Source organism: Nomascus leucogenys, chromosome 22a (genome assembly GCF_006542625.1).
Source record: "Nomascus leucogenys isolate Asia chromosome 22a, Asia_NLE_v1, whole genome shotgun sequence".
In the NCBI taxonomy this organism is placed as follows: Eukaryota; Metazoa; Chordata; class Mammalia; order Primates; family Hylobatidae; genus Nomascus; species Nomascus leucogenys.
Genome location: NC_044402.1, coordinates 91,029,511 through 91,054,543, shown reverse-complemented (window position 1 = coordinate 91,054,543; position 25,033 = coordinate 91,029,511). Strand labels below are relative to the sequence as shown.

Genomic DNA, 25,033 nt, shown 5'->3' with positions numbered 1-25,033 from the left:
AAATTACATAACCTCTAATTAATTTCCCCTTTAATGTTAATTTTTAAAGTGGAAATTGCCTTTTATTATCCTAAGAATTGGAATCAAGTACCTGGCTGTACCTGCGATGTCCCTATCTCACTATACAAATTTTTCTGTTGCCTTCTCACCAATAAAAATCAGAAAGATGTGGTCCAATTTGAAAGTTAGCCAATATATGCAAAAGAAACACACAAAAGTCAATGTATGAGCATTTTCTGATGATGGAGACATTGGTTGAATTCAAAAAGAAAATGAATGACCTAGTTCATTTTAACTGCTGATGAAAAACATGCTTACATTATGTTGTCAGGGATCTGGGGGTGGAAAATACATATTTTTTTGGGGAAAAATAATGAAAACCATGAGACTCTGAAGAGCCTACAGTGTAAGAACATGCTACCAAAAAAATCACTTTGTCTTTTGGGAAGGATAATAGCAGGGTATGGTGGGTGCTAGACCACAGATGTTTGGTTTAACAGTTCACAGTCGAAGACGATAGGTAGTCTCAGAAAATTATAAAATGTCTCTGCTGAAACAGTTACCAGTAAGATTCCACCTACGTATGCACTACTTAACTAGCTTCCTACATACTGCAGCCTAAGTGACCTACCAATATAGGATGTCTGTGACAGTTACGAGAGAATGGCCATGCTTGCTTGGGATTATGTGTGGGTGTTGAACATGGCACTTTAAACAAATTTATGAGGTGCAAGCTTTTAATGCAAAGATGACTCATAAGGTTTCAGAATGTGTACATATGAAGCACATTCTAATTTATACCATCACTAGTGCTCACCCACAGCAAAACTAGGCTAGGTTGATTACCAAATTGTTTGGACTGACAGGAAATTCACAAAATTTGTCACTCTTAGTGAGAAAAATTATTGGGTTCATGATTTTAACGTGTGGCACTACCATCTTGAACCAATGTGATGTACTTAATCTACATTTTGCAACATTATGTTTTGATGGCAACATTCAACTATCACTACTTCTCAGAGACTGTGAAGAAGCTGATTCTTTTAATAAGTTAGAATGGAAAACTTAAATAGAACTGTATAATAAAGCAAACATTTCAATAGAAACTTCTAAAACTTAAAACTGTATTTAGGTAGGTTTCTCGATTTACATAAATGTAGCATAATGCTCTGTGCAGAGGAAATTTTTTAAACATTTTACTGAAAGTTATTCTTTATTAAGATATTTAATAACTAAATTGACTAAACTGCACTAAATATAAAGTCAACAAAAATTAGGAGAGGTAATTTCCCACTTTAGTGTCTTAACTTGATTGTGGTATCAGTATACAATGTACTGGTATAAAAAACCATCATATTGTATACTTCAATATTTTTGTCAAATATTTTAAAATTAAAAGAATAAAATGGAAAAATAATGGTAACTAAGGATTTCATATGGATGTTGAAATAAGAACTAAGATTACTATTTTATGAGTCTGATGTTCCTTGAGGGTTTTACCCCAATTGCTGAAAAAAAACCAAAACTTATTAAAAATTCCTTTAAGATGAAGTGGTAGAAGCCAGACCTTTAACATTATTGGAGCAATACTTTGAAAGTAAATCACTTAGCAGTCAGAATAACAATTTGGAAATTGTGACCAAATAGTCAAACACAGCTGGGAGACCTAGAATTCAACAGGACATCGTTTTAACACTTAAGAATTGTGTGACCTAACAGATGGGAAGACTGTAAAAGAGTAAGGCTTAATTAACCAACTTTGTAAACACAACCAGTTCACAGTTCCCTTAAAAGTGATTAAGATTTGCTAAACTTAGAAAGTAAAGATTTGTAAGCTGAACTTAACCTTAAGCACAATACCTTTTTGCATTATAACTCTAATAAAGTTGATTATGAACTTAAAAAATAAATTTCTGATTAGGCTTTTCTGCACAAAAAATAAAAAACACCTTTGAGGTGATCACAAAAAAAAAAATGTCATAGGTCAGCAGAAACATGCCAAAGATTTTTTTTTTTTTTTTTTTTTTTGAGACAGAGTCTTGCACTGTTGCCCAGGCTGGAGTGCAGTGGCACGATCTCGGCTCACTCCAAGCTCCGCCTCCCGACTTCACGCCATTCTCCTGCCTCACCCTCCCGAGTAGTTGGGACTACAGGTGCCCGCCACCATGCCCGGCTAATTTTTTTGTATTTTTTTTTTTTTAGTAGAGACAGGGTTTCACCATGTTAGCCAGGATGGTCTTGATCTCCTGACCTCGTGATCTGCCCGCCTCAGCCTCCCAAAGATGTTTTAAAGGTTTAACTGTTGCATACTCAGAAAGTAAGAAAAATCCTAGCTCCAGCATTTTGCTTTTGATCACTTCTACATGAAATAAAAAATTGTCTTACAGGATCACTATGGACATAGTTAACAGTAAGATTTATGATATTAAATTGTATTTACAATAAAAATGTCAGGCATTGGATCATTCTTTTATTAACTTTGGAGGCCTACTTACAAATTTCATTTATGAGGACACCCACAGATAAGAAGCTTGCATTCCCTGAAACACCACCCATGCACAGCTGGACCATACGGTGGCTTTTAGTAAAAGAGCAACTATCGTATTTGGTCATTCAAGCTGTTACAAACATACAAGGTTTGTTCAATTCTAACTTCAGCTACTTACTAATTGAATTCATTTCCTAAAAGAGGCAGACCTTCTGGCTTCATCAGGTTGGTTAATACCTTGGTTTTCTTTTGAAGACTCGATGTAGTATATTAAGTCACAAGCAAAATGGGCATTGTGTTAATACTTGGCCATTGTGTTAATACTTAACCATTTGAGACCCAAGTGGACAGACCATAAGTTAGGAAATCCCCTGCATATTTAGCTTTTAAGTCTTAAATAGTGTCAACTATAGTTGTAAAGGTACACTAGGTGCTAGTAGTCTCATAATTACCAAATCCTAAAGCTTTTACCCAAGTGGGTTCACTAAATAAGGACAGATGAAAAACACCTTTCCCCGCTGCCTTTTGACAGATTTAGTGGATCGTCAAAGGAATGATTACCCAGGCAAGCAGATCTAACTGCCATGCAGTTTCAAAATAAAATCGCAGTAATTTAACAACAAAAAAAAAAACAAAAAAAAGCAGCCTCAAAGTGAAATGTACTGCCACTATGGCTTTTTATCAAATTCTACCTCTGAATGTTTTCAGTCCTGGCCGATCTCTTCTGAATCTCACTCACTAAGTGTGCTTTCTCTCACCTGTAAAGTGCATGCTACCATAATGTCTGCCTAATACACAATGCACTTAAATGTCAGCTCCTCATCTCAATATGTAAGGCACTGAAATTTTTATGTGAGTGGTATTAGTTCCTATCCAACTAGGTTTTGGGCAAGGATCATATATTTCGTTTGTGACCTTTACCTCTTCCCTGGCACCTAGCACAGTGCTTGGCACACTGATGATCTTCATTAATCTACAGAACTCATCAATACTTGTTGAAAGGCTCTTCCTGGTTCTTTACTACAAGTTAGCTCAATTTCATACAATTAACTCATAACACTGAACCCAAATCACATTAATATTATACATATATGTATTATAGATGTTAAATCCTAATGTTCCTTTTATTAATAGTTAGAAATGGTGGAGTTTTAAAAATGTCTTCATAAACTTCTACATAAATGAGAATATAAATTGACCTCTCTCTGCCAGACCAGAGTCTACTGAGAATCTGTTTACCAAATGATTTTTCAGAAATGACGGTAGCTGACAATATTTAGTCCCAACTGAAGACGTTAAGTTCTTGTCCTCTAATACTGAAACCCAGCTTAAATAAGCAGATAAGCGAGGCAGAGTGGGTTAATATTAGTCACTGGAAAACTGCTATGTAGAAAATGCTATAAACATAAATGTGTGAGGCACAGAAAATCTTTATTGCCACAGGAAGCAAGTGCATTCGTCCCACCTCACCAACAGCTTGAAGAGTCACAAAAACGTGGACATCGCACAATAAAGTGTAAGAGACTCAGGGAGAAATGGTCCCTTGGACTATATTGGCTGTAATACTGAGGTAACCAATTGACCTTGTTCAGTGAAAATACCTCTAACAAAATGAAAAAATCAACTAGTTATAACTTCCAATTCACATATACAATTCAAATAAAAATATATATTATTTGCTTTAATGTATAGCAAGTTTAATACATTAGTGTTTACAAAATAAAAACTGTATTCTACTGAAATTTTTCTTGTGCTTCCACCTTATCACTAAGCTTGAAAGACTAGAAACATAAGATAGTTAAGGAAACTTATTATGAATTTAAAGATGCAATTTGTGGGTCCACAACGAATGGATAAATATTGGAAGTTGGAAGATTACTGCATCTTTTAAAATTGTGGCTTATGAAAATCTACAAACTTGACTGTAAGACACAATTTAAAAAAAAATGTTTCAAAATAGATTAGAATACAGGAAACGTTTCATGAAACTACTGAGATACTAACCAGTGCTATGGCTAATATTAAAAACTGAACAGTCTATTGAAATCGTACTCATACTATTTCTACACACAGTGAACAATACAACCACAATAATCAACCTCAAGCTAGCAACAAAGTTGCAAGGTCCATAAGAAGCTTCTTCAGTGAGCAGAACACTATGGTACAATTAAAACATTTAGGAAGGGGAAAAAAGCCTTTTAACAGTATAAAAGTTGTTTACTGGTGTTTCCTACTGTAAAGTACTTCTACAAATTAAAATGAAGAAGCAATTTATATACGTGACAGTGATCTGAGACTACAGTGCAGACATTTCATCTAACATTTGGCTGACAAATTTTAGTGTAACAGATTATGACTTAATATTTTTTACAGTTATGATCTAGAGCAGAACTAAAAACAAACACATACTCTCTTACACTCGAGTCAATACACTCTTCTCAGTAATATCTGGGTTTAGATGCATTTGTAGGAAGTAGGTAAAGCTGTCAGTTATCTTCTCTTAAACCAACAGAAAAAAACGTATATTGGCAGATGTATTTTTTTTACCATTATGAATTCCAATGTGAAATTCTCATAAGTATGCAAGTACATTATTAACATGTAAGCACACTCCCATATATATGCACATGGTCCATTAATTAAATTTGGGGAACTAAAAACATACTGTCAAGTTAAAATAAATTTTAAGAAAAAACTGCATTCATAAATCTCAAAGGTGTAGAAAAATGAAATCGTAAAATAAATACTGAATATAGCTGTCACCTAAACTTCCATAGAAATATGCCTACAGATGTGGATGCAGTGATTGTCCACACTTGTGATGGCTGGGTGGGAAGACATTCCCTAGTGAAAGCATCTAGTCTGACTTCTCTACATAGAGAAGACTTTCTGGATATAAAATAGTACTTAATCTGTTACAGCCTTTGTTAACAGTCGCCATCTTTATAACATGTAGGGTTAACTTACTATGTCTTAATCTATTTAACACATTCTGAAATATCAATGTTTAAGTCAAAGCTTTTATACATGGGTCCACTTATTTCAAGTTCTCTGTCCAAGCAATAGCTTCCTATCTTTGAAACATCTTAAGTAGCTATTAATACAATCTAGGTCAACTAGTTTAAGATATATATTCTACTCTATTGCTCATCTTTTTAACTTTCCTCCACTCAAGTATTTATTGTGTAAACGTGCATTGATAACCAGATGTTATATGAGTGAATGCTAAAAATTTCCTGTTAAACAAAATCAGTTTTATCAAATATTAAATCCACAATATTTTCCTTGGCTTAAACTGAGTATTTGCTTTCTAGTTTTCCATAATCATTGCAATCTTGCCAATAACTACATCACTTAAGCTTTCTTTTTCACAACTGCAGGCAAAGATTCTAAACTCTGACATATATTTACGTTTAACACACAAAGTAGACAACAAAATTTCAAGTAAAATAAACTGTATCCACATCTATTAGACCAAACAGGTCTCAACATCTAGATTTTACTTCTATAAATTACACAAATACATTGTACATTCTTAAATAATGAATGCTTACAATATTGATTTGTAAGCCTTTCCATATAAAATGACTTAACACAGGAATGTGAATGAATCAATATTTCTGTTATAGATTGCAACACTCTTGATTTTCTCTTTTGTGGCTGTTGTTTTATCTTCCTGGTTTCCGCAGACTACCGTACCAGTCCTTTTGCTTTGGCTATGAAATCTGTTTGAGCTGAATGAGGCAACACTGGTTATTAAGGCTTATTTCTATGATGGAGTATTATCCTTAAATCTGATGCCATTTCCAGAGAACGGTGAGAGAAATCACAGCTATCTTGAATCTTCAGGCTCTGTTTTGATGACTTTCTTTTCTAAGGTAAAAGCTGAATGAGGGTAGTCTTTCAAAATCCCAAGGCTCTCTACATAAAAATGGAAACAAAGTGAGTTGATATTTTAAATCAATGGACTACAAAAATCAAACAAGGTTTTAAAACAAACCCCCAAACTCCATACCAAATACTATCAACTATTCATGATTCTGTAATTCCATATAAAATTTTTGTTCATAGAGCTGTTAAGAGCTTGGATTCTGGATTTAAATTTCAACTCTGCCAATTACTAGCTGTATACATCTCTGGGCAAGTTATACACCTCTCTAAGCCTTAGTGTCTTCATTTATAAAATGGGAATAGTATCTACATAAAGTGGCATGAAAGTTAAATAATGAAATGCACATAAAACATTTAGCATACAGAATATATTAATTTTTATTTAATGCTTGATCCAACATGATAAATATATAAAAGGAAGCTGATTATTCATATATAACTGTTACTGGTTAAAATATTTACCATCAATGAAGGAATCAGACTGAAAAATATCTTCATAACCTGGGAACTATTTTTTAAAGTTCTTCCGACAATGACATATTAAGGTGGGAGAAATAGGGATAAAATAATGAACACCTTTTCATAAGAAATCATTCCATGGAGTTCTATGTGTACAGTTATTTCAACTATACACAAACACTACAGAATAACAATTAAATGTAACCTTTATGTAAAGTACAAATACTGGGAGATATGTACACACACATATACATGCAAACGTCCATATCACATACACTCACACCTTGGATTCTAGAAAGTAATCAATACTAATAGCTTATCTGAAATTAAATAGCTCAATTTATGAATCCTCTTTATCTAAACAGAAGGGGATTTTAAGTTCCGCGAAAGAGTAATAAAAAAAAGTAGCTACTATTTATTGAATTCCTGCTGGCTGGAATACATAGTGTACAAAGCAGGTACACTATCTTGTTTAATCCTCATAACTACCCTACGAGGTAGAAATTACTTCTCTTTTACAGATGAAGCAACTGAAGGACGGGTACTTAAGCAACTCAGTCAGGGTCACTCAGTCAAGTATCGGTGCTAAGATCTGGACCAAGGCTTGCACTATATGAAACCTGTATTATTTCTATTCAGTTAAAAATAAAGAAAAAGACGGCCGGGCATGGTGGCTCACACCTGTAATCCCAACACTTTGTGGGGCCGAGGCGGGCGGATCAGGAGGTCAGGAGATTGAGACCACGGTGAAACTCCGTCTCTACTAAAAATACAAAAAATTAGCCGGGCGCAGTGGCAGGCGCTTGTAGTCCCAGCTACTCGGGAGGCTGAGGCAGGAAAATGGCGTAAACCCGGGAGGAGGAGCCTCAAGTGAGCCGAGATTGCGCCACTGCACTCCAGGCTGGGCGAGAGAGCGAGACTCCATCTCAAAAAACGAAAAGAAAGAAAGAAAGAAAAGAAAAGAAAGAAAGGAAAGAAGGGAAAGAAGAAAGAAAGAGAGAGAAAGAGAAAGAAAGAGAAAAAGAAAAAGAAAGAAAGAAAGAAAGAAAAGAGAAAGAAAGAAGAAAGAAAGAAAGAAAGAAAGAAAGAAAGAAAGAAAGAGAAAGAGAGAGAGAAGAGAGAGAAAGAAAGAAAGGAAGGAAGAAAGAGAAAGGCAGGCTTTTTCAGGCATTTCTTCATTCGGTTCTACATAAAAACCTAGATCAATTATATCTCTATGAAATATATCTCCATGAAATATGTAAATATGCCCCATGATGAGACACATGATCAATGTAATTGGAGTATTCCTGTTATATAGAGTCTTCTAAGGAATATAAATTGGTAAGAAGTCGTTTTTTGTTCGTTTTCAAAAAAACTTTAAAGAATAGATCACTTTTTTTGTGTTATGGAAAACATAAGACCAGGATGTCATCTTTTTAGGATAATTTCAATTTCTCAACCTCCCTTTGACATTATTAAAATGGCTACAATCACGTATGCAATAGCACGCTTTAAAGTCACAGCACCAGAACATTATTTAGAACTTGTCTTTTTAGCATCTGCTACCAAGAGTATGATCTAAAATTGAAAGACATAAATGCTCTTGATAACACTTTTTTTCTAGTAAATACATAATTCATCCTATCTAGATAACAGATGTAAAGTCAGGTTTAATCCTAATGCTTGTAAAACTACATTTCCCGCTGACTTACAATGCAAATTTGGAGCTGTTTATTTGGCTTTAGCTACCTCATCTATAAAATCAGTGACTTTGATTAAGTGACTCCTAAAGTTACTTTAACTCAAAGACTTGAATGATAACAGATTCTTTCAAATTGTGCTGGTCTCTAATGCTTTAACTAGGTCTAACTCACTTTACTTGGATAAAAATATGTAAATATCTAACTATGATAAGGAGCTGCTCATCCTTTTATGGAATTCAGTTTACTTTTGAAATATGGGTATCAACTCCAAAATACATCTGCATGAAAAGTCTAGATTTTGATACACAAGGTTTTCTCGTGTCAAAGCAAACATGTAGTCCATCAATTTCATATTATGTTATTGCCAAAAAAGGTAGTAACACAACTCAAACCAGCTACTATTAAACTTTCATATAAACATCACCATTCATATAATGGCTAATCAAAGTAATCTCAACTTTCATGAGTTTTCCCTGTCATTGTTCGGAATATGAAGTTTGCAAAAAGACTAGTGAGAGCAGCCAGCGTTATGGCAATCTATCACTTCCAAGGGGAGAAAAACTGACAATTGAGCATCCCTTATCCAAAATGCCTGGGACAAGGAAGTGCTATGGATTTTGAGTTTTTTCAGATTTTGGACTATTTGCATTATACTAAAGGTTCAGCATACCAAATCTGAAATGTTCTAATGCGGGTTTCCTTTGAGTGTCATTCTGACACTCAAAAAATTTTGGATCCTGGAGCATTTCGAATTTTCCAGTTAGGGATACTCAACCTGTAGGAACACTGTCAGTAATGACATTTTTTTTTTTTTTTGGTAGGGGAGGGAATAGGAGAACAGAATTTAAAGATGCTTTTATTCAAGTATTACCCTCTCATCATATAGCACATTCTCACCTGATGAGTGGGACTTTGCCTCACTGGGGTAAAGTCTGCTCAGCTCCCCATCCACCACAAAATGATGGGGTTGTCTGTTCTGTAAATTAGGCATTCGGAGATTCAAAGGTCTTTCTCCTAATGAAAAGAAAAAAGAAATATGCATAATATTAAAAACACACAATGACCTTTCTTAAAAATAAATTTTCAAAAATTGCCTGAACACTCCTTAGGAAAAAAGTGAGGAAAGTCAACAAGCACTGAAGAATTTAAATAAGACTTGGAAAAAACATTTTAAATAATAATTTAAGAGGAAAATGGCAAGTCATTTCATGCCAGTCCCAAGGTTTACAATTCTGCCAGGATATTTTTAAGAGCTAAACAAAAGACTGAGAATTTCCGTGAGCCTTCCAGTTTTGGCATATAATACATCTCCTCTATAAGGCATTTTCTTACTAGTGCAACCATTTTACCAAGGCATGTCATTAATCATATAATAACAAGTACTAGAAAGACAGAGAAGGCTTCAAGCCAATTAAAGATTTAAAAAAAAAAAAAACGACAGCAAAATCCATGAAAAAACAGATTTAGCACAAATATGGGAAAAAATTATACACCCAATCATGTTGTCATGTACTGAAATCCATCACATTAGCAAATTGCCACCCCACACTGAATTATCCTGGTGTCACAAATTAGAGTCACCAAATCTTTAATAATTGCCTTTGCTTCTTAACTGTTAAGGATAATTGGAGAAGTTAAACAAGACCTCAACTCAAAGGTTCCCATAATATTTTTAAAAGGAAGAACTTTCTTCTCTTCCAGTACTCTGATCTGTTGACACATGTAATACTTCAGTCCATGGCTGGAGAATCCTTGTTAAGAGGGTATTCTTACCTAGAAATCCTTTTTTTTTTTTTTTTCCAATAATAACCACTCTCTAGAAAAGTATAACAATAATATATAAAAAGGAGGCACTACAAAATTATTTTTTTCTTCAAACACTTATTACTATTTGAAACTAGAGGATATATTTATATACTTATAACCTGTACATCTCCCTCCATACTACAGTGTAAGCTCCAGGTAAACAGGGATTTGTTCCCTGCTGCATCTTCAGTGCCTAGGAGAGTGCCTGGCACATAGGAAATGCTAAAAAATAAAATGCCTGTTGATTGGGTGAATAACAATGACTTGGGATTTTCCTTATGTGAGGATGTGAAAAGAATGAAGTACTTTTTAGAATGGTAAAAACACTCACGAATCACATGGTTTTCTAAACCTGAGCTGTACTCTGTCATAACACTTTAGATGCAGTTACCATATTCTCTTAAGAACCAAATGTTGTAAATTTCACAAACTTGTTTTTGAAGTCTAAAAAAATATGAAGTTTTGGTCATTTAAAAAGGATAAACATCTCTCCCGGAATCTGCTTCTTTGGGGAAAATAATCTGTACTGTTGACATCTCACACTCCCACCAACCCCTACAAAATAATACATGTCAATCTCAGGTGCCAACTGCTTAAAGATTAAAAAATTTACAAATTAAAATTTGCAGGGTAAATTATCTCCTTTTTAGAAACATGAATTTAAAAATTCTTGATAATAATTTTGATGAGATAATTTTGATAAGAGAACCTGTAAAATAATCTCTACAAAATATCATAATCTAAAAATCAGCCACTGTCTTCTGTTTCTCTTTGAAGTGCACATAGTGGCCCTAAAGGCGTAGGATATTCCAAATATGTACCTTGTCCATCTGAGTTATCAGAAGTCAAGCCGTTAGGACTGTGCTCTTCTGAGCTCTGCCTGTAAAGCCCTGCAGACAACCTCCTCTCGGCATGCTGCAGTCTCTCATAGCCAGCTTGGTTGCAAAGGAACTCCATCTGCTTTGCCATCACCTTTTCAGGCTGCTAGTAAGTAAAGTAAAAATCAAATCAGTAACTGAAACATTCTAGATTTTTTAATGGTTTAAAGATGCCAATTTCAGACTCCAGCAAATATATTTAGTATTCATTAAAATTAGTTCACACTTCATGTGGTATACAAATTCCATAAATATGCATAGATGTCTATATCATCATGTTAAAACATAAAAGGCTGGATATTGTACAAAAGATAAAAGCTTTCTTCTCAATTCTTTCAAGAGAATTCCATGTCAGCTCAAAAGCAACATAACCTTAGCTTTGTTTTCCAAGGTACTAAGTCCTTTAAAGGATTTTTTAAAACAGAAATCTAAAAGCAACAGCAACATCTGCTATAAACTACTTCTAACACTTGGGGCGAAATCTTGGCATTTTTATTTTAGGATCTGGCAGTATACAGACTCTGATATGATGACAATATGTTTGGGGGAGAAAAGGTGTAAAACGGCTGTCTAGAAGAACAAGACAAACACACTTCCCACTAAAATTAAACAATGTAAATTATGCAGAAAAACATCAGTGCCAATAAGCATCTTCACCTTCATCATGAAATGAAACTGCAGTATTTCACAACCAATCATAAAAAGGCATATTTTAAATATACGATTAGTCAACTGACATATAAATTTATCTCTGCATGTGTTTTATGAGTTCCTTTTCAATGCACTGCTCTAAATTACTTATATGTGATATTCAGAGCAGTGTATTTGTGATATTTTGCCAAGGAGATAATAGTCAAAATGCACAGATATGAATCACTACCATGCTATATAAGAGAGTAGAACAAGAAAGCTGCTATATAAAATTGGTTACAAAAAGCCCTGATTCACAATGTAAAAATCAATAGGTAAAATATATTAATTCACAGAATAAACATGATAAACACTTACATTATTTTTCTGAGTGCATATAAACCAAATCAAAAGTAACTACAACTTCATTTCATTTGAACTTGTTACTAAACTGACAAAATTTAAATAAGCATATCTGAGGTAAAAAATGTATTTTTCATCCTAACATGAAAAAAACAAAACTTAGCAGTACTAAATTTGATCAAAAGCAACTTATTACAAGGAAGCTGTTCAACAGGAATAAAAGCTTACAGTGCTTTCTAAAAGATGATGTTTGCAGAAAGCATTTTAAAATTTTAATTTCAGTATACAGACAAAATTAAATAACTTAATGGCCAAAGCACCTGAAACCACATATTCATTTAATAGGTTTTCAATAAATATGAATTTAAAAGATTTAACAATAATTATAATTTTGACTATTAATATTTTATTGAGAACTAGTATTATTTTATCTCAGAGTTGTATTACACACGGCCATGGTCAACATGGCTGGTTTTCCTGATTATCAAACTGTTTAAGTTTTCTTGAATAGAGAATCTGTCTCACTTCCTACAAAACTACAAGAATAAATAAGTAGCACCATATCAGATTCCATTCATAAACTGAATCAAACCAAGTTGTTATTGCTCTCATGCTCTCATGTTGATACAGCTGTGGCTCAGATGATGTTTTAAAAAACAAACGGAAATAAAAAGTCAGGCCTCAGATACTTAAAACTGAAGCTAGTTGAAGTAGTCATTTATTTTTTAACCTTCAGATACTATTATGAAATAATAACTGGGAGTTTATGTTACCTGTGAACTAAGAGCTGCAAGTTCTTCACTCTTAGCTCTAGCCTGCTGGAAGAGCGTTTGCACAGAATCCTGGAAATCTGGAAACCCATCCTGTGGGTCAAATAAGAAGGCCTTTATATTTAGAGTTTGTAAATAATAAAATATTATCAAAAACTTGAAAATAAAGCAAACTCTTAATCTCACTACCTGAATAATCATGATTAAGATTTTAATGGTTATAAAATCTTTCACTGGTTATAAAATATTTCATTTCAGCCTTTTATGAAACATACATTATTTTCTACAGCTGTAACCTCAGTAGAAACATAAATAAGATGAAAAATGTCATCATCCCTATTGTTTTACACTGGAAAGAAGGCTTTATAATCATTGATAATAATGGTTATATAACATTTCACCTAGGCTGGGTGTAGTGGCTCACGCCTGTAATCCCAGCACTTTGGGAGGCCAAGGTGTGCGGATCACCTGAGGTCAGGAGTTCGAGACCAGTCTGTCCAATATGGTAAAACCCTATCTCTACTAAAAAAAAAAAAAATTAGCTGGGAATGGTGGCACATGCCAGAAATCCCAGCTACTACAGAGGCTGGACAGTTACTTGGGAGGCTGAGGCATGAGAATCGCTTCAACCCAGGAGGCGGAGGTTGCAGTGAGCTGAGACTGCACCACTGCGCTCCAGCCTGGGTGACAAAGGGTGACAAAGTGAGATTCCATCTCAAAAAAACAAAAAAAATACATAAAAAACATTTAACCTAGTGGGGGGTTTGACTAGCCACTATCCTCACACTGGACATTTTTTATTCTTTTCCTAATTTTTGGTTTTATGAAAAACACTGCAAAAATATTTTCATGGAGATAGCATTTTCGATAGCTTAGATTATCTACTACAAAAGATTCCCAGAAGCAGAATTACTGCAGAGATGATATTTTTGTGCCTTATGTACTTTCGCTAAACCTATAGGGGCCTTTACTAGTTTATCATACCACAAGCAATATATGACAATTTCCTTGTCAGCACTAAGAATTCTTGTTTTCTTAATTTATGCCAATTTATCTATACTTTTGATACTCAAAAATCATTTATTTTTTATATGCCTGTTTTATATGCTATAGTTGTACATATTTTTATTTTGCGATTTCAACTGCTGCTATAAAGTTTAGAGAAATTCTGCTTCAGAAATTTGGTTCAGTACTCAAATCTACCCTCTAATTTTTCTAAAAGTTTGATTTGTTTTTTAAATTTAACCCTCTGACCTATCTGAAATTAATTTTGTTACATGAAATGTGGCTAACGATCCAAACTAAATGTTCTTTAAAGTGCTAACCAATAATCTCAACCTGAATTGCTCAAGGATTCCTTCATGTTGGCTTGTGATTTCTCCTTTATCATATCCTATGACAGGAAATGGAGCTTTGGAATTCGAAAGGCCTGTCACCACTCACTAGCTATGTGACCACCGGATGAGTAACTTAACCTTTCTGAACTTTGGTTTCCTCATAGGAAAATTGAGGATAGGAGAACCTATCTATTAGGACTGTTATGAGGACCAAATGAGATAAAGCAAGCGAGATAATGCCTTCAGCATGTAATAACTACTAAATAGGTATATCAATACATACTAAATTCCTATAATAAATAGGGCCTATCTGGGGGCACTGGACAATACTTCAACTTAAATTACTTCCATTTTATACTTGGTATTCCACTTACTTTTTTCAAGGTTTTCTTTTTTTGACCGTTTATTGCTCATGATCATTATAACTACAAAATATCATGACAGCACGGTTTTAGTAACTTTAGTGAAACCTCCTAAAGGACTCCTCACAGAAATTAGCATTAACAATTAAACTCCAAAACATTATTTCTCCCCTTCTTTGATAAGCTATATATTTGCAGCAGAGGGCAAGTCCTTAAAAACCAAAGTTCTTACAATACACAGCAGAAAAAGATGTAATAATGTAATAATAACAAAATATTTTACCTTATTTGAGATATAAGATAGTGGTTCAAAAATTTTCCCCCATCAGGGTCTTTTCAATAAATTTCTCCACTGCAGATTTCTTTCAAATATTTTATCTATCAAAATACACTCCCCAAATAATAACTAATTTGCTATTTTTAAAATTCAAAGACATGATATAGAGCCAAGAGCTAATAAACTTAACGTCTTAAGATGGTCCTATGTAGCTTTATCATGGGCCAGTATGTTATTAGCACTTTTGAAGTGCTGAAAATAGCCACTCTTCTAGGTTTCTATGTTGGCTCACAGATGTGTATGGAACATAATCATAAAATAAGCTAAAATGAACTTCATATAAGTGTATACAGTCCAAGCTAAATCCAAAGTTCACTTTTTCTTAGCCATTCCAGTTTTCTTATAAATAAGTTTTCTTATTTATTTAGGACTGAAAAATCCAACTTTCTCTTTAGCAAACCCCCACCCCACTGGAACTGCTTAAGTTCTCAAGTTCAGTGAGGTAAGTTAGAACAACTTCAATATGAGTGGTTATCATTTTCCAGGAGTCTACAATATACCAGTCCCTATGTTCTATATTTTATGTTCATTATTTCATTTAATCTTCATCACAGACAAGACTGGGTTTCCTTTTCTTTTTTACAGCTACAACACTAGCTTCTAAGCCTATGCTCAGTCCATAAATTCAAAGTTACTACCTTTATGAAACTCACAAGAACACAGGCATTTCTATAAACAGAAATTATAGCTCTGTTTTTCATAAGCTGAATGGGCTTTAACAGTATGACTTGCACTGAGTTCAAAACCGAACTCTACTACTTATTTGCTGTGATACTGGGTAGATTATTTCATCTCTCTGTGTCTATTTTCTCATCTATAAAATAGGGATAACAATAGTACTTAACTTACAGAATCATTTTAAGGAAGCAGAAAATTCATGAAAAATACTTAACACAGTGCCTGGCCCATAGGAATTACTTGATAAATGTTTGTTACTGATATCTGTTAAGTTCATCCAAAAAGCCACCAGATTTAATCAGGGTAAAGCATGATACTGGGGAAAAAAGAGCAATTTTATGGACAATTACAAAGTATTGACAGAGAAGGAAGAACTCAACATTTAATCTAAAATCAACCAGAGAATATTGAGCACATTCTTGGGGAACTATCTCAGTGAAAAGAACACTGGAAATCTAGAAACCTGTGTTTATACATTCAACAAAAATGTCGCATCCACCCAGCTGATTCATACACTGTACTCAATATGGGAATGCAACGGCAAACAAGATGGCCATGCCTCAGGCGCTCCTGACAACACAGTCCAGGGAGGGAAATGGACGGAGACCGACAGCACAGCAGAGGGCGCTGTGGCAGAGCAGGCGTCCCAGAGGCCAGGGTGTCTAGGCTGAGAGTTCTAAAAGAAAGCAGCTGGTACAGACGCCGAGAGGCAAAAAAGAACAGGGCACACTCTGGGAAGCCGGAAAATATTCAATATACACTGAAAAAGAGGGAGTGGTGAGGGAAGGTGGAAACACAGGGCCAGATTCTGTAAGCCCTTGTAAACTATGTTAAGAATTTTAGATTTTATCTTAAATACAAAGAGAAGCCATTGAAAGTCTCAGGGAAGAGACTGATCGGATTTGCATTTCACAAAGCCCATCACATGTGAATGTGATGGGGAGAATGTACGCGGAGGAGGGGAGTTCAGGGTGGTGACAGGGACACTGGTTAGAGGGCTGCTGGTGAATGCCCAGCCCTGGACAGTGGCAGGTGCCGCAGAAATAAGGCAACTGAGAGTTTGTGGTTATGACATTCTCTAGAATAAGGAACTCAAGATCACGAGGTCTGGGAGGGGCCAGAAGGCTGATGAATTCGGTTGGGCTCATTTGCTAGTGAGACCTCCGTGTGTAGATAAGCCAGGTAAGCAGGGACAGTGAGTTTGGAGCTTGGGGTAAAATCAAGGCTGGAGACCCAGATTAGAGGGTTACCAGTTCATCAGCAGAATCCAAGTGGAGTGCACCAATCAGAATCCCCATGAGCCCCAATGCCTCAATACTGTTTCTGGAAGAACTTGGAGGAGAAAGGTGTGATCTAGTCATTTCACATTAGGAACCAGCTGTGTAATCTCATGCAAAAAACTAAACCTCATTATTTCCAGTGATCCAAATTTTTAAATTAGGATTACACCACCTGTGTAACTGCGTACTGGAAGTTTGTGGGGATTAAATAAAGTAACGCAAATAAGTGAACCTTGGAAAAGTACACATTGCCATACAAATACATGGTGGCACTAAAGTCAGGATTATTCAACCATGAGAATACTGAAAAAGCTGGATGGGGTAACCTCAAACTCTACATGTGAAAGTTGCTAGAAAAGGGACACTATTCCACCATTAATAAAGATAAATAAAAGCCTAAAATAAGTAATAAATAACAATATCCAAAGTAATCAGTGATCTCTCTGCAACTGAGTACATTAGTCATTATTTACTCCTACAGTCTTGACAGTTCACTGTGGATGGAAAAACTACAAAATCGAGTAGCAATCACTGCATGTCACATAAAGTAGATTTAAGGTCCCCAAAATATATGACTTAGAAATAAAAGTAAGAACATTCCCAAGAAACTGCTCTCTTTCACATTAGGTGTGGTGCACAATTTCGTTATATGTCTCGTGAGCTTGTTTCCCAGGCACCAGCTAGGTGCACCATACTATGAGCGATCTATCTCCATGTCATATTTTTGGCTGATGCCATTAATCACAGTGTTTCCTTGCTGACGAGACTCTGGGTCTGATCACTGAGAAAATAAAAGCTATAGGACAGAGGCTGGTGCATGACCTAATTACTCTCATCCCATTGGTCTCCATCCCAACGCCTCCTCATCCTTTCTGCCGAACACTAGCAAGCTGCTTTAAAGCCACTGCTTAGCTGTCTCTAGATGACTTGTTACAGCAGATGTTCTCAACCCCACACGTGCATTTTCCTTTTTCCTAATCACACTTTCTGTATGAATAGCATATTGTAATGCTTCTGTTTTTCTGATCCAGAGGGGAAGAGTCTACGTCAAATTAGACCAGCTTTCTTTTCAACAAGCTTAGTAGCAGCGTAGGTGGATATTCTGAACCTCTTTCCTCCCCCTTCCTTGCTCTCCCACCCCCACCTTGCTGGAACTGCTAGCAGATGTTTCCTTTAGGTCTTTCTTCTTCAAGCCCCAATTCTCTGACTTCCTGGGCTCTATTAACAAACCTCATTTCTTTCATCCACTTATCTCTGAATGCTTTGCACCTCTGACTCCCACAGGGTCAAGAATGCTGTCATTTCCCATCTCTGCCCAGTCTCCAGCAATTTCAGCGAATGAAGAAAACTCAAATGAGAAATAGCACTCAGTCCAGTTAGTCAGCTGCCATCACCAGGTCTGAGACTGTAGCTTTATATATCCTTCCTCCCTTCTAAGATGTTACTTATAACATTGGAGTTAACAACAAATTTGTTCATGGAACTGAATGTGTTCTTAATGAAAAAGAAAGGTTACCAATTGAATTCACTTTTAACTAACATTTAAAAAAATTTAGGAGAAGACAAGAGAGCCAGGGACTTTGGCTCTTGATTTTTCATCTCCTTGAATGAGCTGTCAAGCCACCTTAAATATGTTCTTTCATAGGTAGGACATAAGGAAATCAAACTGATTTTTCTGATTTACTGTTTATCTTCCCAATGCAAGGTTTTTACTCATTGTAAACAATCAGCATATCAAATGAAAATTTCTTATATTTAAATATTTTGTAATTTACATTGTTAAATTTTCTACTCAAAACTTGTAAATGTTTACTAGATAAAATTTCTTGGATTAGAAAATAATAACTACCACTATCCACCCTTTTCAAAGACTACCAGTCCTGTACACATTTCGCCCTTCACACGGTACTAGGAGGAAAGGGATAATCCCAATAGTGTTTTTTTCACAGGTAAGATGCTTTGTGAATAATCATTAGCACCTAGGAAGGTGGTACTGCTTTGACATTCAGGAATCAGACACAGATAGGAAGCCCTGGCTCTGCTACTGGATAGCAGTTTGGCAACACAGGCGAAGATACTGAGCCTGTCTGGGTCTCTCCTTGGCTGTAAAATGGAAATCATAAAGCCTCCACATAGGTTAGACGAGAATGTTTGTGATAATGAATTCCAAATGTCTAGTAGGGACTGACACAAAATAAAAGCAATACAAAGTAGCGATTTTTACAATTGCCCCAGAATGAGAAGATTTAATTAGAAGATCTAATTTAAAAGATAAGAATAAACAAAATCTATTTTCATTTCAGCTGAAAGTGGACTCACAGAGGGCTGTTTTCCAGTGAACATGTTATTCATTCCGTCTAAGCAGAAGGATTCCCAACCTCACTTACTAACTAGCTGAAGAAACGTTTCCCTAGAGATTTCATTCAAAATAGTAGTTCCCTAAGGCACACCTAAGTTAACAGGCGATCTTTTTCTCCATGTCCATCTCATATATTCTAGGAATTAAAGTTCAAAATCTGTTTTTTAATGTTTAACATACCCTGTAAGGAGGGACACTATTTAAGGACAACAGATTATCTTGATTACTTCTATGCAATGTGTATACTGCTATTTTTTTTTTTTAAATCAAATAAGTAACTAACTATCCTTTAAGGGAGAACAACCTACCACATAAATAAGAGCTTTCCAGGTAGAAAAATCAGACAAGTGAATGAATTAAAACTTCATTCCACCCAAGCCTTCATGTATACATCAGGAAAACACAGTATTTAGCAACGAAAGATCTTACTGAGCTTGAACAAAGCACTACTTGTATTAGTGTACCCTAATGCATTAATAATGACAAGCAAGAAAATGTTTCTCTTTCCTTTACATGTCAAATTATTTTGATGTCATTTTATCTGTTCAACATTACATTTATTTTTGTTCACTGTAAAAATTATGTTTTTAAGATGGAAAAAGCCAGCAATCTGGCACGTATGCTTATCGTTATAAAGGATTTTAGAACGCTTAAAGATTTGAAAAAAGAGAAAAATTTGTCTCATTAGTTTGGGCCTTGTAATTAAAAATCTGTTACACTTTAAAATGGGCTAAGCTTAAGTTTATTTGTACGTTACTTAAAAACTTTTTTTGCTTTGAGACAAGGTTGTGCTCTGTTGCCTGGGCTGGAGTGCAGTGGTGCAGTGATTCTCCCACCTCAGCCTCCTGATTAGCTGGGACTACAGGCACATGCCATCATGCTTGGCTAATTTTTTAAGGATGGGGTTTTGCCATGTTGCCCAGGCTGGTCTCAAACTCCTGGACTCAAGCAATCTACCTGCCTCAGCCTCCCAAAGTGCTGGGATTACAGTCATAAGCCACCACGCCCAGCCTTGTATATTACTTTCTTTAAATAGAAAATAACAAGCTGAGAATCACAAGAGACTCAAATGAAATAAGAGAAGAAGTATGTTAAAAGAATTCTAAATTCTTTCTAGTTTTATTTATGAGGTCCTTTGTGTCAATCACATTCCCTAGACAAACTTACTATTCTCTAAACATGCTTAGTATTTTCTTACCTCTGTCTTTGCCCATGCTAGTCTATCTTTATAATGCCACCCCAATCCCCTCCCCACATCGCTACCTTTTGAAATTTTACCCTTCTTTAAAAAACCCAGCTCAAATTACACCTTCCCAATAGTCTCCCCTGATCTCTTCTCATACCAGAAATTCTCCCTCTCCCCAGAAGCCGTATAGAAGGTAGACATGAAGCACCAGTACTTGGTGAAAAGTTTTAAGGGAGTGGTAACTTTATACAGCCAGTACTATCTACCTCATAACAGCTTCCGGAAATAGTTCTGGTATCTCAAATTTGACTTATAGTACAGCACAGACAAGGATTCATACCAATACTATATATTTTGCAAAGGATTACACCATCTACATGTGTAGATATACATACACACAAGACACACACACGTTCAAGAGATACTGACGACCTGCAATACACAAGTGCTTTTTAAGAAAGAGAAACAGAACAAAATTAAAAACAAACCAACAACAAAAAAGTGAGCCACTGTCCTAAATTCAAAGGTATGGTTACTGTTTGTTTCTGGGAAGCAAAATCAAGAGTCTAGTGTCTATAAAAGCATTTAAAGAAGGCTGGGGCCGATTGTCGCTTGTCTTATTTAGGAAGGGTTAGAAGAGTTATTCACAGGAAAAAGAAATACTGATTATCTTAATTTTGAATCCAGAGCTGTTCAAGTGGCTTTGTGAACTCCAGTAAACCAATAAACTAACCATATAGAACTATAATTCAAGTATCTCTAGTGGAGTATATCTAAAGGAACAGAAAGGTCACATCTAATGTTACAGCCCAACACTTTGTGCTTCTAATAAGAAACTGAAAGCACTGTAATGAAATACAAGGCCTCTGAGAGGGTCAGAAAGACTTACCAATAAAGCTCATCAAGAAACAACTGCAGCTCAAACCGTCCATGAGATTCATGATCACAAATTTCTTTATTGAATAGTGACCTCTAAAGCTAGACAAGTGTGGCTTAAATGTGAGCAGCCTGAATCATGATCACACTTAGGGCCAATGGTGAAAAACAGATAGAGATGTATTTCTAGCCTAGCAACTGACTAATTTTTTGGTCCCTGGGTAGTTTCTGTGCTTTCTTTCCTCTCAACCCTCCAATGGCACATGCTTTCTTAGCAGTTTCTATGTTCACCTGCCTTTCCCTTTCAGTGGCAGTGAGTCACTAACAGCCAAATCCACAAGGACCCTCTGTTACCTGTTATCTGGCGGAGCAAGAGATAAAACATCTCACTAGTTATATCATCATTCAATGTAGCCTTTTAGATAATGTCAACATTTTCTGGGTTAACCATCTTAAACATTATTCCAGAGCTAACAGTAAGGTAGGTTACAAAAGTAAGTACTTTTTTTGGGGTAGAGACAGGGTCTCCCCATGTTGCCCAGGCTGGTCTCGACCTCATGAGCTTAAGCAATCCTTCTGTCTTGCCTCCCAAAGTGTTGGGATTATAGGTGTGAGCCACCATACCCAGCCCACATTTCTTTTTTTAATGTGGCTTTTTGTTTTTGACAAAATACTTCTCTTCCTTGAGAACCACTGCTTTAGGATAAAGTGTTTATAAGTCAAAGATGCTTATCTGCAGCCATTCATTATTTCATTCTATAGATTTTATTAAGTGCCTATTAGGTGCAAGGCAGTTAGAAACTCTAAGTATACAGCAGCAGATTCACAGATAAGAGACCTATTCTCATCTAATGGGGCAGACTGATAATAAATCTAAAACAAGTATCTAACAGTTTCAAATACTGGCGAATGCTATGAAAACAAACCAGGAGAATAAGCCTGAGTGTGATTTTGGGGAGAGGGTGCCCCTTTAGAAAGGGAGGCAGGGAAGTCAGGGGAAACTCGGCTGTGACTTGAAGCCATCTAAAGAAACAGAAGTCTAGGTAGGGGAAAAACAGTGAGTGTTCAGGCATAAATGAGTTTGGCATGTTCAGGAACAGAAAGTCAGTCAGTGCGGCTGGAACACAGTAAGAATGGAGAGTGTGGCAGCAGACAAGGTAGGAGATGCAAGCTGCAGTCAGATCATATGGGGTCTTAGATCCTTTAAAAAAAAAAGGTTAGATTTTATTCCGGGTACAGTAGAGAAAGCCACTGAAAGGATTTAAGCAAGAAAGGGATTTATGTTTTTATAAGATAACTCTGGCTTTGGTATGAATAAAGGATTACTGCCATATAAATAGATACTCTGTAGATATAACTGATGATAGAAATTTAGGGTGGTCAAGCATAGGTTATTTGCTTTAACTTGAAATTAAGTAATAGGATGGCTAAGAGAACACTGACCTCCATCCCCTGCCTAAAAGAAAAAGAAAGGAAGGAGCCACCTGACCAGATTTCCACTCTGCTGGAAACTAGACTTTTTAAAAAGTATTTGTAAGAAACAATAGTTCTGAAACCATTCTATAGTTCTGAGAGTCCTAAGTATGTTTTTCTTAACTCCCACCTTACCACTTGCGAATCTAAAATCAAAAGAGCAGCCTCAACCGTGACACTCTAAAAGAGGCTTTAGTTACAGTAAAGTCTCTGTAATTTATAGCTACTAAATTATCATTTCTCTTAGATAGTTAATATAAAGAAATGAAAAGTTAGCTCCTCTGTATTTGATGACTAATGATGTAAATACAATTACAAAAGGAATGGTTTAACCAGTAAAGTTTTAAATCTGTAAGAAACACCAATTGCAAATCAACCTTTGATAAACTGACTGGACTAATCACCATAGTTTTCTTTTAAGAATTTCCTTGGACTAGGCATGGTGGTTCACACCTGTAATCCCAGAACTTCGGGAGGCCAAGGAGGGAGGATCACTTGAGCCCAGGAGTTTGAGTGCAAGACCAGCCTGGGCAACATAGCGAGACCACATCTCTACAAGAAAAAAAGTTTAAAAAAATTTTCCTTGGTCTGCTAATTCAAATTGCTGTAAATACTGTATTTCAAGGTAACAAAATTCTATATTTTTAAAAGATTTACTGAAAGCCATTTTTCACTAGTTTATGGGACCATCTTTTTGGTCTGAACTAGTTAAGATTTTGCTTGATCTTAAAATAAAAGCAAACATTATCAGCATAAGAAAATGTAACATATGACCATACCTCCACTTTAATTCTCTTTGGGGATAATTCATCTCTTTCTCCACATTTTGACCTAAGGGAAAGGGGAGAGGAAAAAAAAAAAAACTTGAGAAAGTAACTGATTTTATTCCAAAGGCATCTCAGCCTATAACCTTCCACCAAAATATATACCCGAAACTCCAACACCAGAAATGACATATTCATAATGAACATTAAAATAATGAAGAAAAGATCTTTCATCATTTCCAAGTTAACACTAGGGAACGTGTAGATACAATTACACATTTTAAAAGGCCACTACACCTAAGAACTCCCCACCTCTGGCTTCGATATCAAAGCCACTCAATAATTTTTTTTTTTAAAGATGGGGTCTCGCTATGTTCAAGCCAGACTAGTCACAAACTCCTAGGCTCAAGTGATCCTTGTTACGTAACGTGGGCACAGTAAGATGGCGCCGGTTCCGGGTTCTTTACCCACGGTTCCTGGTTTTCCACCCCGCGAGCCCACCAAGAGAAGGCCAATCAGGGAAGAACACCTCCTGCCTTTCACTCAAACCCCACCCCTAAGCCAATCACCGATGCCATGTAGCCCCACTGAGTATAAAAACCCAGCACCTATGCAGCTCGCCCCTTCTTCCTTCCTTCTCCTCCTCCGTGTGGTGTCGCCTTGGTGCCTCCAATAAAATCTCTTGACTGCGACCAGCATGTCTTTGGTTTGAGCCCGATCGGGTCCGACTCTTTCAATCCTCCCACCTTGGCCTCCCAAATTGCTGGGATTACAGGCGTGAGCCACTGTGCCCAGCCTAGCACTTAATAAATATTTAATGATCATCACATAATGAAAAAAAAAAATCAAGGAGGATATCCCTTTATGGTTCAGTAAGAATAATTTAGGATAAAATGACTAAAATGACCACTTAAGATGTATGTTTATGGCTACATGAGATTAAAATGCATTTTGTCTATCTACAGAAACAACAGATGTATTTACCCTGACCCAGCAATTTATCTGCTGGGAAAACCTATCCCAGAGGTAACTACATATATATAAAATGATGCTCCATCAATGGTAAGACACATAATTATTTCATGTACCACTAGGAAATTAATTAAACTATGACAAGCCATCAACTACAAGTTATACTTCAATATAAAAGATGTTAAAATGTGAAAAAGTACATCTCAGAATCAACAAAACATATTATGTATGATGTTATTTATTACGGTTTTACAATAAGAGACTAGATACAACCCCAGTAGCCATCAATAGGGGCTAAATGAATCACGGCACATCCACACAATTCAATTCCATGCAGCCGTAAAAAAAAATGAGGGCACCTTAGGAGTCCAAGGTGGCTTCTAAATTATGTAAAAGTGTTAATATATTTTAAAGTACATTTAACTCTAATAGGAAAGGT

The 25,033-nt window shown here is 35.7% G+C and overlaps 1 protein-coding gene across 4 annotated transcripts in view; it reads right to left on the bottom strand.

Moving 5' to 3' along the window:
* Positions 1 to 3,900: 3,900 nt before the first annotated feature.
* Positions 3,901 to 25,033, bottom strand: part of NAB1 (NGFI-A binding protein 1) — a 44,829-nt gene continuing 23,696 nt past the window's right edge. For 2 of the 4 annotated variants that reach the window (XM_003253861.3, XM_030804081.1), the window contains 5 exons: positions 23,638 to 23,689; positions 12,974 to 13,063; positions 11,151 to 11,313; positions 9,421 to 9,537; positions 3,901 to 6,409 (listed from right to left, as the gene is read on the bottom strand). In XM_003253861.3, the coding sequence (XP_003253909.1) occupies positions 6,321 to 6,409; positions 9,421 to 9,537; positions 11,151 to 11,313; positions 12,974 to 13,063; positions 23,638 to 23,689 (511 nt within the window). In that variant the 3' untranslated portion in view covers positions 3,901 to 6,320. The remainder of the gene's footprint in view (positions 6,410 to 9,420; positions 9,538 to 11,150; positions 11,314 to 12,973; positions 13,064 to 23,637; positions 23,690 to 25,033) is intronic. The other 2 variants (XM_030804082.1, XM_030804083.1) reach the window with 1 other exon arrangement.